Source organism: Schistocerca piceifrons, chromosome 5 (genome assembly GCF_021461385.2).
Source record: "Schistocerca piceifrons isolate TAMUIC-IGC-003096 chromosome 5, iqSchPice1.1, whole genome shotgun sequence".
NCBI classification, from domain to species: Eukaryota; Metazoa; Arthropoda; class Insecta; order Orthoptera; family Acrididae; genus Schistocerca; species Schistocerca piceifrons.
The window spans coordinates 306,264,838-306,279,941 of record NC_060142.1 but is presented as its reverse complement, the minus strand read 5'-3'; the positions used below and the strand labels follow the sequence as shown (position 1 = coordinate 306,279,941).

General features: G+C 50.9%; 1 protein-coding gene across 1 annotated transcript; it reads left to right on the top strand.

The window, feature by feature from the left end:
* Positions 1-8,251: 8,251 nt before the first annotated feature.
* Positions 8,252-9,343, top strand: LOC124798957. The gene has a single exon (XM_047262491.1). The coding sequence runs from the start codon at positions 8,252-8,254 to the stop codon at positions 9,341-9,343; it is 1,092 nt and encodes a 363-aa protein (XP_047118447.1).
* The last annotated feature ends 5,761 nt before the right edge of the window (positions 9,344-15,104 follow it).

Sequence of the window (15,104 nt, the reverse complement as noted above, 5' to 3'; positions counted from 1 at the left end):
CCAATGGTATTCAACATCTGACATCCGCGCCGTTTTCGCCTCAGTCAAACGGTGCCGCTGAACGTTTGGTCCGGACTTTCAAGTCACAGATGTTGAAATTGAAAGAGTCGCATTCTCGGGAGGACGCATTGTTGCTCTTTTTGTCTTCGTATCGCTCTCAGCCCCGAGATGGGCGCTCGCCGGCTGAGTTGCTCCACGGTCGTCCTCATCGCACCTTGATGTCTTTGCTGCATCCGCCGCATCAGGTTCCTGTGCAGCGGCAGACTCCTGCTTTTGCTCCAGGCGACGTTGTATTTTATCGCAACTATCGAGGTTCACGGCGTTGGCTCGCAGGGCGCATTCTTCGCTGCCTCGGCCGCGCGATGTATTTGGTTTTGGGGGCCTCTGGTGAGGTGCGTCGGCATCTCAATCAGCTGCGCCTCTGTCGTCGCTCGGGTTCTGCCGCTCCCCGTCTGCTTTCAGCGACGGTGCCGTCCGGTCAGCGCCCTGGGGACCCATCTACTGGCTCGCCTCATCCCCAGGTGTTACCGACGATGCCTTCCATTTTGCCCCATGGCGACGCGCCGCCGCCGCCGCCGCAGCAGCAGCAGCAGCAGCAGCAGCCGCCGCCGCCGCCGACCGCATTCGACGCTTCGTTGCCGCCGCCAGGCGCCTCCCAGGGTCACGCGCCGCCGATCGCTTCCCGTGACCAGCTGTCCGCCGCCATGGAACTCCCGCCCGCTCCGGACCACGTGACGTCATCGCGCGTCGGCTCCCCCGACGCAATGGAGGTCGACACTTCGGCCCCTCATGTTTCTTTACGGGCGCATACACCGCATGTTGACGTGCACCCTGGACTAGTTTTGCAGGCGTTTCCTAGCTCCCCTCGGACCGGATGGCCGGGTGCGGGTGGCACAGCCTCGCCTGTTGTTAGGCTCCCCACCTCATCGCATACGTCAACATGTGGTCCTCCCCACGGCGGGCGGAAGCCTTATTACACGACCGTTCGCCGATTTGCGGGGGAGGAATGTGGTGTCACCGCCAGACACCACACTTGCTAGGTGGTAGTTTAAATCGGCCGCGGTCCATGTAGTACATGTCGGACCCGCGTGTCGCCACTGTGATCGCAGACCTAGCGCCACCACCAAGGCAGGTCTCGTGATACGAGTGTGGACTCGCCCCCAGTTGTACGAGAACCAAGCTACCGACCAGTTGTACGCGAACCTAGCTATCGCCCAGTTGTACGAAGCCTTTCTCTCTCATTAGCCGAGAGACAGAATAGCCATCAGAAGTTAATGGCTACGAACTAACAAGGAGCCATTTGTAGCAGTGCCTATAGCTTCGAGTATTCAAGAGAGATGTATTCCAAGGAATCAATAAAAGTTAAGTAAAAAGCATCTACATACTTTTCTTCTTATTCATTCATAAGTTCTCATGTTCCAGACTTCACGCCCGTCTGCTTATTGCCGTTCGTGCACTATCGGCCACAGCGTTAGTTTAGCATTCCTTTTCAGAAATCAACATCACGGTGTCGGTCCAGCTACCGACACTACAAGCATGTCTTCGATTACTACCATAGGTACCATGCAAGCACAGGAGGATCTCTCCCATAGCGTAATACTGCTCCCACCAGCTGCGACCGTGGCGCCCTGTACGTTTCGAGCCGCCGTTCATTCCATGATGGCGTATGTGGAGACGACCATCGACTTAGTGTAGCAAAACTGTGACTCACTCGAAGAGCCGATACGTTTCCATTGATCGGACTGTCGGATCCCGATGGTCCCGGGCCCATTGCACTCATAATAATTGACGATGTCGTTGGTCAACATGTGAACACGTAGGTGAGGTCTCCTGAGGAGCTCCTTGTCTAACAATGTATAATAAAAGGTTTGCTCTGAAACACTTGTGCGTGCATCAAAATTGTGCTCTTTCGAAAGAGATGCCACAGATCGTCATCTATTCTACATATAGGGCAGGCAAGTCTCCGATTCCCACGTTCTGTGAATAGTCGTGGACGTCCAATCATTTAGCGCCTAGTAGTAGTATTAGCTTCACAGTACTTCTACCTCTTTCTGTAGGTACTCACGACAGTAGCACGTGAACATTCGACTAACTTAGTTCAAGGCTCTGAGTAATAATAATCTGTCCTTTGCCAAAGTCGCTTATCTCAACGGATTTCCCCATCTGCAGCCCCTAGCCTCGCTAGGGTGATTCCCCGTCCGTGTCTGTTCCGCTTACATATTTTTGTTACCGCTTCACGTGCCCGCAGCGGCAACAAGAGGCATCCATAGTAGCGGTGGGCAGTGGTCATAATGTCTTGGCTTATCAGTGTGTTATATCCTGGTGCCTCGGAACGTAGACCTTGAGGGTTTTGCATTTTTTTCGGTAGTGTATTACCCGCCAATATTTTTACACAGATAATGAGTCACGTATGTACAAAATTTGATTGAAATAGTTCCAGACGTTCCTGAGTTAAGCTGCTATGTCACCCCCATCCATACGTGTGGTGTGTGGTTCCTATCGCACAGAAACCATTGTAGGTGGGCACACAGCAACTCACTTAAGTTTCATTGTAATCGGATGAATGGTATAGGAATGCATTGAAGACGAACACACAAGTGTCTGTTTTTCTCTGTGAGGCTGAAGATAAATAGGGGAAAGGTCCAGCATCAAGTGACGAACTCGTATGTAACATCCAGGCTCAGTTCTCCTCGGTGCCCAACCAGGTCGAGTGCGGATGGGCTGTTATGAATATGAATCGTGATTAATTATATCCTAATTAATAATCGGTTATTCGATTGTTATTTTACGTCTTTGCTTTTATGTTTACAAAGCAATCCCCAAGTAATGTTTTTTGTGTGATACTAAGGTCTGTTATACAAAGAACAGAGCAATGCTACCACACTTATATTTGTCATTGTTTGCAGCTAACAATAGTTGGACAGTTTTTGGAAATGCATAATTACCAGTTTTTTTAAATTCTTTGCGGAAATGTAGGCCTATATACTAGCTACTTAACATTTATTAGTGAAGCTAATTAATATCGTTGTTTTTAACATAGATATGTTTAATGGAGGGAGTAGACGAACAAATCCTGAACTAAAAATGTTCAGATTTCCCGTCAAAGATAAAGAAAGGTTACGCGAGTGGATTTTAAATTCAGGTAAATCAATAAATTAGTTACGAGTAAGAATTAATAAAGAGCCATAAGCATTCGATCCTTTTTAAATTTTGTCGATGTTATATTCGATATAACGTGGCAGCCCTTCCTGTACAAGAATCACGTCATATAATTTTTAAATGAAATCTTTGCTGCGATTTGGACTTTTTAAAACTGTTTATTCACTTCACTATCGTAATTTTGGGTGTAGAGGCATTTTTGTGTGCAATGTGAAAACTGAAACCAATATAACATATGGATAACAAAATGCAAAGCATAGTGTGGTAACATTTGGTAAACAATTTAAGAAGCATTACCTTACAAGACCTTTCCCTTAGTACTTGAAAATGGCTCTAGAGCTGAAATCGCTACAGTGAAATAAATGAATAATAGCCGTCATCTAACTGCTCGATCATCGGTCCCTCTAAATCTTGGTATATACTAGAGCGAATGAAGTGAACGAGTGTAAAACCTCGTTTACACTGCTGCAAACTAATCTTCATAGATAATTCGCCAATGTTCACTGCCATTCGTTTATACTTGTGAACAAGCGTTTATACTGGAATGAAGGGAGGAGAATAGAAGAGAACGAGCATAACATGCAAACTTTAGATGCTGCCTATTTTAATTTTTTTTATCTGAGCGCTATTAATCCTCACACAGCTTTCACTTGAAAACAACACTACTTATAGTAACAGGTCTGCGCGAGTGCGGATATCCCCAGTAATAACTGTGTTGCAGATGAAAGCGTACGTCTGTTGCGAATATTTGCGGGTTATCTTTAAACTGCACAAAGTAAATTTTTAACATAATTATGGTTTGCCGTCTGTGGCTCTTCAAAGTTGACACCGCCAAAATATTCTCGAAAAACACGCTTTCACTTGTATATTAACGCGTTTGCAGCCCCCTTTCAACAACAATCCAAAATTCATCGTTTTGTGCCACTCTTATATCATTTACGATAAGTTACATGCAAAGTAAAAGAATTTAAATTTGAAATGACTCTCACTGAAATATGTCCAGCCTTAATTCGCATCATAACCGAGTGCGGATTTTGAAAACTTTCTAGTGTAAACCTGCACGTGGAGATCTTTTTTACCACCATAATCCGTATCAGAAGAGCTGTATAGCAAAGAGAAGAAGACGGCATGGAAGGCGAGTATAAAACCCTTGCGACTGCAATACAGTCTGCATTATACACTAACTCGCGAGAAATGTTTGTGTGTTACTTTTCATTTATTTCATTTCGCATATGATTGTGAGAAATTGCCGCCAGTGCAACGCGCCTATGTAGACGGACATTAGCGAAGTATATTATTTGTCATTTATTGTAACGGCAGGAAAAATAAATGTGTCCTGTCCAGAAACCGCTTTAGTCATTTATTGCCACAAAGCCTCTCCCATGAGCATAGTGCGTGGGCGCGGCGATAAATGCCGGTTCACTGCACATGAGCGACTGTAAGCGGAGATACAACACGTTCCCGCTTCACTGGTGACCCCGACGTGATCTGAGGCAAAAAAAAACACGTGGTGACCCCGACGTGATCTGAGGCAAAAAAAAAACACGTGGTGACAAACGTTCGTTGGTACGAGAGACGTGGAACCGCGGGTAGGCTTGCGCGCATACGCCCGCGCCGAACAGTGCTCCGTAGTAAATTTTTTTAACTAACTTTTTTTTGTATTGTTTTTGTGTGCGTATATTTTGATCGCGGACTGCTTAGTGTTATTTTTTTCTTTTCGTGTGTTTCCCTTGTGTTATTTTGACTGTGTGCTTTCCTCTTGTACGAGGATTCGACTCTGAACTAAGATGGCGACACTAGAGGAGTTGCGAAAGACCGTCGAAGAACTGCTCGCACGCAACACGAGGCTAGAGAATGAGCTACAGGCACGGACTACACGCGCGGACGCCGCGCAGCCGCAGACAGCTCAGGACAATGTTGGCGCGCAAATCCCAGCCACACCGACGCCTCCTACGACCGCGGGAACGCCGACAAGCGCTGGACGGGCATTGATCAGGCTGCCTCCCTTTTGGCCGCGCGACCCCGTGATGTGGTTCAGCCAGGTTGAGGCGGTATTTATGAGCAACCACGTGACCTGCGACCTGGCGAAATTTGGGCACGTAGTGAGCCAGCTGGTCCAGAACTATGCGGCCGAAGTGCGGGATATAATCACCGCCCCACCGACGCAGTCGAGCTACAAACGGCTCAAGGAAGAGCTGATCCGGCGGATTTCGTCGTCAGAGGAACAGCGTGTGCACCAACTGCTGCGGCAAGAGGAATGCGGCGATCGGAGGCCCTCGCAATTCCTGCGCCACTTGCGGAGCCTCGCGCAGTCCGATATGGTGCCAGATTCGCTGTTGCGCACTATCTGGGTGCGCAGCCTCCCAGCTCAGGTGCAGGCAGTGATAGCCGCACAGACGGAGATGCAGCTGGACGCCGTCGCTAACTTGGCCGACAGGGTGCACGACGCGCTGACAACGGCGCCTAGCACCGCGGCTGCGGCAGCTTACGACTCCGTCCCCCCACCTCCGTGGCGGCCAGCGCCTCCCGCACCCGCATCGGATGCCGACCTGCACCAGCTAGTGCAAAACTTGACCGCACAGGTGGCAGCTCTCTCGACGCAAGTCGACCGGTTGGCGCGCTCGCAGCAAGAGGGCAGCACGCGCCGCAGCGGCAACAGACCGGGCGACAGGCGGCGTGGCTCGCGCAGCCGGCAACGCAGCAACAGCCGCTCCAACGGTACCCCGCCGACGTCACACCACGCACAAAGCGGCTACTGCTGGTACCACGCCCGCTTCGGCAACGAAGCAACCAGGTGCCGCGCTCCTTGCTCGCACCCAAACGCCAGCTGCGACCGGACCTAGGCGCACCCGGCTGCAATATGATATCGAAGCGTCTGTTTGTTGCGGAACGGGGGGCAGGCGTGAGGTACCTCGTCGACACGGGTTCGGACCTCTCGATCTTCCCCCGTTCTATGTTACGAGACCGCAGGCGGGCCGAGGCACTCTGCCTTACAGCGGCGAACAACTCCACTATTAAAACTTACGGCACACACAGCCGCAATATAGATCTGGGCCTACGGCGCACGTTCTCGTGGACTTTTACCGTGGCCGACGTCAATGAGCCGATCCTGGGCGCAGACTTTCTCGGCCACTACGGGCTGCTAGCCGACATCGCAAACGGCCAGCTCATCGACGCCACGACTAAGTTAAAGATTGCGGGACAGCGCCGGCAGGCTGCATACTACAGCGTTAAACCCGTGAAGTGCCCCGGACCGTACGCTGACATTCTGGAACAATTCCCCGACCTCACCCGCCCAGCCGGTGCGCCGAGAGACATCAAACATTCGACGGTGCACCACATAATAACCACACCCGGACCCCCCACATCGTGTCGCCCACGTCGACTCGCGCCGGACAGACTCGCAGCAGAAAAGGCGGAGTTCGAGGCCATGCTGCGGCAAGGCATCGTGCGACCATCGAGCAGCCCATGGTCATCGGCGTTGCATTTAGTGCCCAAGAAAGACAATTCGTGGCGCCCCTGTGGGGACTATCGCGCCCTTAATTCGCGAACGGTGCCGGACCGCTACCCAGTCCCACACCTTCAAGACTTCAGCTACGCCTTGGCGGGCTGCGCGGTGTTCAGCAAGGTTGACTGCGCAAAGGCGTACACCCAAATTCCGGTGGCGCCCGAAGACATCGAAAAAACAGCCATCGTAACGCCCTTTGGGCTTTTCGAAAGCCTGTTTATGACTTTCGGTCTTCGGAATGCTGCCCAGACTTGGCAGCGGTTCCTGGACGGCGTCTTGCGAGGCTTGCCATTTTGCTTCGCGTACCTCGACGACATCTTGGTGTATTCCAAGTCGCCCGAACTCCACCGCCGCCACTTAACGACCATCTTTCAGCGCCTGAGTGAAGCCGACATCGTCATTAACCCCGCTAAATGCGAGTTCGGCGTGACGGAAATTGAGTTCCTCGGCCATTTAATTACGCCCACCGGATCGACACCGCTACCGGAGAAAGTTAAGGCAATACAGAACATGCCGCGTCCGCAGACGCACAAAGAATTACGACGCTACCTCGGCATGTTGAACTTTTATCGTCGACACCTGCCCAACGCCGCAGCAGTGCAAGAGCCGCTGACTAAGGCGTTACAAGGTCCTACTTCAAAAGGAAAGACCCTCGTGAATTGGACAGACGCAATGGAGCAGAGCTTCACGGACTCAAAAAGGAATCTCGTGGAAGCGACGCTGCTCGCGCACCCGGTACATGACGCGGACTTAGCTGTAGTCGTGGACGCCAGCCAGGCCGCCATCGGCGCGGCGTTACAACAGCGCGTCGGCGGGAGTTGGCAGCCTCTCGGTTTTTTCTCCAAAAAGCTTTCCGATTCGCAACGTGCTTGGAGCGCTTATGACCGAGAGTTGCTTGCGGTGTACGCGGCGGTGAAATACTTCCGACCGTCCATAGAAGCCCGACAGTTCATCATTTTCACCGATCACAAACCCATTACCCACGCGTTCGAGAACAACCACACTAAGTGTTCACCGCGCCAACTCCAGCAGTTAGAGTACGTGTCGCAATTCACGACTGACATTCGACACATTTCGGGGATAGACAATATCGTCGCCGATTGTTTGTCCCGAGCGTGTGCCGTTATTTCACCCCCTGTGAACTTTGAGGACGTGGCCCAAGTACAGGAGAGTGACGAAGAACTACACCGATTCCGTCACGACACTTCCAGCGGCCTGCAACTGGAGCTGGTGCCTGTCCCCGGCTCCGCACGGAAGATTTGGTGTGACACCTCAACCGGCACGCACCGACCGTTTCTCCCGGAGAAATTCCGACGCAGTGCCTTCGACCGTGTCCACGGACTGTCACACCCCGGCACCAACACCACTGCGACGCTCGTGGCTGCGCGTTTCGTCTGGCCCGGGCTTCGGAAGGACTGCCGCGAATGGGCGCGCACTTGCACGTCATGTCAGCGCGCCAAAGTCGGGAGGCACACCCACGCACCCGTGGGCACCTTCCCGGACGCGACACGCCGATTTGCACACGTCCACGTGGACCTCGTCGGCCCGCTTCCTCTCTCACAAGGCAAGCGGTACCTCCTAACAATGGTGGACCGCTTCACTCGCTGGCCGGAAGCAACGCCCGTCGCGGACGTCACAGCCGAGACCGTCGCCACCGCATTCGTCGACACCTGGGTGGCACGCTTCGGATGTCCCAGTCACGTGACAACTGATCGCGGCCGCCAGTTTGACTGCGCGTTGTTCACGCACGTCGCCAGACTGTGTGGCACCCGGTTACACAGGACAACCAGCTACCATCCGGCGTCGAATGGCATGGTCGAACGGTTCCACAGGACTCTCAAAGCCGCTCTAACCTGCCACGACACCTCATGGCCAGAGGCGCTCCCACTGGTGCTGCTCGGCCTGCGAGTCACGCCGAAGGAGGAGATCGGCGCGTCACCTGCCGACCTCGTTTACGGGCAATCTCTGACAATCCCGGGCGATTTTGTCGAAGATGCAAGTCTCCCACGCGACGCCGTGGCACCCACTCTGGCGGAACGTCTGCGCAGTCACATGGCCGGCCTCCGAGCGCACGCACCGACGCGGCACGGCACCGGGAAGATATTCGTCCACGCCGACCTGCAGCGCTGCACGCACGTCATGTTGCGTACCGACGCAGTACGGCCACCTCTCCGACCGCCCTACAGTGGGCCGCACCGCGTGATCGCCCGAGGAGACAAAACGCTGGTCCTCGAGTGCAACGGAAAGCCGTCGACAGTGTCAGTCGACCGCGTCAAACCAGCCTACGTCTTGCCCGCTCCATCAGCCACGCATTTCTTCGACCCGGCAGAAGATCTGTTCACGGACGACACGCCCTCTGCCAGCGGTCAGACGGAACCCGCACCCGGAGCCGCCGGTGACACACAGCTGCAGCCCGCTGTCATCGCGCCGCCACGTGCGCCTCCCACCACCACGCCCAGGCAGCTGGTACGGCCGCCCGGACCGCGCCCACCACAGGCGCACCGGTCGCCCCCACCACAGCCGCCAGCGGACTACGTCACGCGCGCCGGCCGCCGCGTCCGATTCAAACGGCCGTGCTGCGTCGCCAGCGCGCCACGACACCGAAACCGGCAGTCACGCGCCCGAGCCGCCGAACGCCGTCAGAATTCGGCGCCCACGAGCCGCCGTCCGCTGTAGAGACCCGACCTCCAGCTGCAAGCGCCTTCGGCCGGTAACTCCAGTCGAGCGTTCGTCACAGCTCCTGGACCCGCGTTCGCGTCTTTTGCCTCCGCCGCGTCGGGCGTTGAGGCCGGATCGGCACCCGCGCCTGCTTACCTCATTCGCTTCTCCGTCGAGCTCCGGACATCGCGCACCACACCGCCCGGCTTGTCCGTAGTAGCTCCCGGACCCGCGTTCGAGTTCCGACGGTACCGCACTCGCGCAAGCGCCTTCCAGACGTCGCCACCAATGACCTGCAACGCGCGCCTTCACGCGCATCGCTACGGACAGTCGCAGCCAGTGCCTGCTGCCGCTGTCACTAGCCGCCAGCGCGAGGACACGCCCACCGCACGCTCGCCGGTCCGGCGCGCTGACGTCACGGGCCGCCGCCCTTCCGACGCCGACCGACCCCCGCCAAAGCTGCCGCACTGCCATCACGCAGTGCACGAACTTTAAACACACGCGAACGATCGCCGCGTTTTCGCAGCTACGGAGCTCCGCTCTCCAAGGGGGGATCTGTGTGGCGGCAGCACCGTCCAACGCACGAAGGGCTGAACTACGGCACTGCCGACACAAGTAGGGGCAGCTGTACCGTTATGCGGAATTTCGGCAACGGTGCGTCGCACACCGGACCGCACGGGAACAAAGCTGCCATCGGTGCGAGCTAGTCGACGCGACGCGACACACGTCTCCCCAGTTCTTCCGCCGCGGACCACGTGCGTCGAGTCAACGTGACTCCGCCGTAAATGCGTACGCGCGGTCGTAAACGCAGTCGCCGTTAAATTGTCTTTCGTTTCTTCGCGGACGTTACGGCGCCTCCGGTCGCGCCAAGAGCAGAACATTCTGTGACGCGGTCTTTTGTCTCGCTCGGTCCACGCGGTCGCGCCACGGCTCGTCACTGGAGTGTACACCCTCCGGGATCGGTGACCGAGCCGTGCCGCCAGTGCAACGCGCCTATGTAGACGGACATTAGCGAAGTATATTATTTGTCATTTATTGTAACGGCAGGAAAAATAAATGTGTCCTGTCCAGAAACCGCTTTAGTCATTTATTGCCACAAAGCCTCTCCCATGAGCATAGTGCGTGGGCGCGGCGATAAATGCCGGTTCACTGCACATGAGCGACTGTAAGCGGAGATACAACACGTTCCCGCTTCAAAATAAACTTGGTTTGTAGAATTATAAGAGCTAATCTACATTCTTAGATTGAAAACTCGGGAAAAACCACAGCCGATCATGAGCTACAATCAGCAGTGTGACGAATGCATTTCGCGCGCAGCGCTCTAGCCGAACGCAAATCAGCGTCATTCACGTCACCGAAAATACAGCGTTGCCAATACCGCGACATGGACAGGTCAGTTAGCATTGTAGCGTCGCCTGTGATATCTGTTGACCGACGGGAAAACTATTTTTATGGTTGCCTGATCCGCCGTAAGGACGGTCAATCTGTTTCTTACGTGATCTGGGGTAAAATGTGCCGACGTAAACTGACAATGCACAAATGACCGAAATTTTAGAATACTATTCTTCTGATACACCTCAAATTATATGGAGCTACCGGAAATTATATTCTCCCATAATTTCTGTAAAAATTCTTTCCACAATCGAAAACTTCTTTATTGAGAGTCACATTCCTTAGTTGATTCTGGGTGTAATCTGAATTGTATCAATAGTCTTGTTGTCAATCTTATGAAAGACAGAGGTTCTTTGTATCCAGGCCAAAGGTCTAACAAAAGCAATCTGAAGTGTTCAGTGAGAAAAATTTACGTGTGCAACGATAAGAATGCAGTGGGAATGTATTCATATCTGTTGGACGAATGTTATGAAAACAAACACTCCAAACCGACATTTCACGTAAGTCACATCCAATGAAAATCGCAACTATCTGTGTGATGTGCTTATAATGATGTATTATTTATATTTTAGGACAATTAATCTGTAAAAAAAACGCGCCCCATGTTGTAAAGAAAGCAAGGAAACCGTCTGAATATGAATCGTAACGATTCGAAACCGGTAACGGTACCCTTTGAATAAAGGAACTGAAAATAAATTTGTGGCTGGTTCCTGTCTCAACACCATCAACATTTGTCTTCAAATAACAGCCACGGTCTCCAACTATGTCATCATATGACAAAATTGCAAAAAGCAATGAATTAGTTTCTGCAACTGGTTAGGAACCCCTTCTAATGAAATGTTAAAAATTATACATTACTACTTTTACAGATTTTGATAGGTCGATTATCAAATGTTTCTACTAAACAGCACCTTTTTATTTTTGGACCTAATATGCCTTGAGGTCCCTGAAGACAAATATAAAGTTGTGGAAACAGTAATCCACTCATACTTACCACTGTCATTGTTGTATTTGATTGTGCCATAGCATTATTTGATTGCACAACAGACTCTGTCTTCTTTCAGCTCGAAATGAGAAAGCGCGGTTTGCTCGCAGTTGTTTCACGAAACCAACAGCCATAAACACAGCAGACGTGGGAAAATCAGCAAGCTTCGTCTTGTTACTATCAGCTATGAATTAATGGCACTTTCTCTTCACTTGTAGCTGAAGTAAACTTGGTCGTTTTGCGACTTCCTGTATAGTATGATTTCTTGAATCTGCTTAATCAGGCCGAAGAAGATCTGAAACAGCAGTGTTCATCTTATTTGCAATTCAGAGGGCCCAGTTGCGTAGATCTCCATCGATAATGGCGATTTGTCTCTCATAAGCATCTCTACATGGTTCATATCTCAAGAAAACCCATCTAAAGAACAAATGTTCACGTTATTTATTCAAGTTGAGGGCTTCATGTTGGTTTTAATGGGGGTAACGGGACTTTGCACTTTGTAGCCACCGTGTACAGTGAATCTTTCAGATAGTTTATCCATATCAGATTGGACCAAATGGCAAACTGTTGCTGTACATGGGCGTCTGTAGAAACTTTTCCAGGAAGGGGGTGGGGGGGGGGGGGAGGGGGGCAAGGCTCTGAAAATTGCCATTTTGATATTAATTAGTTGGTGAGTTTCGAAAAAGAGCAATAAGAACTAAATTTTATGTGTGTCACAAAAATTTATCATATCATTATATTCCAGAGAACAGATGGTTATCCATTCAACATAAGAATAAAACTCTACCACAGATTCCAGCGAGGAGGGGAGGGGGACAAGTAGCCCTCTTGCCCATACTTGCGGATGCCTATGTTGCTTTGTCCCCCTGTCCCCTTCCTTAGAAGTCTTTCAGACTGAACACAGGAAGCCACTACTCCCATACATTTTTGAACCACACTACGCAGAACTGGACACACTGCTTCAGTGCCGTTTTTTCCGTAATTAAGCTATAGACAAGTCAACACTCAATATGCATTAAAGGAAAAACGTAAAAACTTGCAATAACTAATGATAATGATAATCGATTAGGTAAAGTTAATTGACGTGAAAGAAACATCTGCATTTCCCTAACCGATTACCAGAACAATTACGATTAATCGATTGACTATAATAAATCGCCCATTCTTAGGTCAAAGCTGTTGATGCTCCTCAAGATTTTATTGTGTATTCTTCCTACTATTCTCAAGCACCTACAAATTTTATCTTGTATTCTTCCTGTTATTCTGTACAAAAAATTTATGTTTTCTATTATCCTTCTCGGTGTTGTCGTCAGGAATGTACGTTTTGTTCCACAAACATCTCAGCCGTTGTTTGTAGTAGGGGAGGGATAGGCTGTGTGGTTAAGCAACACTCCATGCAACAGACGAGCAATGAGAAGCAAGCACATTATCACTCTGTCAGCACACACGTCAACGGAAAGCAAGGGAGTGAGAGCCGTGCTTATATCCGGTGCTGCAAGAGGCATGTGACGCCACACACAGGGATCATGTCATACATTTATTAAACTGTTTTTTGAAGTTCGAATGTAAGACACGGCAGATTAACTTACAGAAGTTTAATTTTATGTCTAGAAGAATACCTTTTTCTCAGTTACCCCACTGTAAGGCAATAAAATTATCCATCCATTGAAATATTATTACATAATCAACAATGGCGAAGCGAAGTATTTCATGGAACACTGTTTGGTTTCATAGATTTTCACATGTGGTTCCACTATGTCTTAACGATCGCTTTCACAGTAGCTGACTTCATGAATGGCTCACTAACAGTAAGGTAGGCCTGGTAGCACTAACTCTGTAAAAACCTCTATCTCTATGTACAACGTTACTTGCTAATTTAATTTCAACTACTTCCCTTTGTAACGCAACCCAAATAGCTGGAAATGCATGACAGAATCTCCGTATTGTTATATTCGATAGGGTGACCGGTGCTAAGACAATGTTCTGCAATTGCCAATTTTTTCGGTTGTTATAAGCGTGTGTGACGCTTATGCTCCACGGTCCTGACAGTCTGACCAATATGCGTAGGTTGGAACTTAAATAGTGGCAACACTGCTGTGGAGACACTATGTAATGGAATCTACTACTGTCGCTGACAGCACACGTTGTTGACATACCTACCGTACCTCCGAGCAAATGGACTCGCCCGTCCCACGTCACCGGCGTGCACACGATCGAGGAAGACACAGTCAATTGTGAGCAACCGTTCTAACGTAATGGAGTCACTATGTTTTTGAAACAGGAGCGACGGAGTTGGATCAAGATTGAATGTGCCAGAGGTCGTACAGCACGACAGTGTTATCAAGGTCTTCAAGGGGCGTTGCTGTACAGGACTGTGGGTAAAAGCGTTCAACGAAGGTCGGCAAACTGTGGCAGACATACATCGGGCAGGTCCTCCTAGCGTCTCTGAAGAAGTGCATGCTGTTGCCGCCTTAGTGGACAGTGATCGACGCCATAAGATTCGTGAGCTCCCCCCCAAACCGGATTACCGCATACGACTGTGGTTCGCATCCTCTAGGAACGCCTGGGCCTGCGAAAACTTACATCACGATGGGCTCCGCATGACTTGACGGAAATGCAGAAATGGATGCGTTATGCACTGCTCAGACGCACTTGGAGCGCTCGCGAAGGAGAGGCTTTCTTACGCCGTATCGTAACACTGGACAAGACATGGGCCACATCGTACGAGCCAAAACTGAAACGCCAATCCAATGAATGGATTCATTATGGGTCGCCGCGAAGGACGAAAGTGCATCAGAGCCCCAGTATGGTGAAAGTTATGGTGATTCTCGTGTACGACAGTGATGGTGTTATCCTAACGGCAGACCGCCAATGCGCAGTGTTACTGTTCATTTTTGGAGCATCACCTGCGACCAGCCTTACGAAAGAAACGGCGACACTCTCTGCGCAACCCACCCATCATTTTGCACGAACTGCGGTGGCGCATACAGCGGAAGCTGTGGCTGCTCTGTTCAGACGATGGGACTGAGAAGTATTGTACCATCCACCATACTCACCGGACTTAAGTCCTTGTGACTTTGATTTGATTCCGAAGATGAAGGAACCACTTCATGGCATTTGCTTCAGAACTGTTCCTGAGATTCGACAGGCAGTAGACCATTCCATTCGCACCACCAACAGAACAAGCTCTGCTAACAGTATACTACGCCTTCCACATCGCTGGCAACGGGTTCTACACAACGCTGGTGACTACTTTGAAGGACAGTAACAGGTGCAAACATGTAAGTCTTTTGTATCAGTTGTGAATAAATAGTTGCCACTATTTAAGTTCCAGCCCTTGTATGACATGCCACAGCTGCAAGGAATAAAATAGACACTTGTTTTACACAAACCAAGATCATT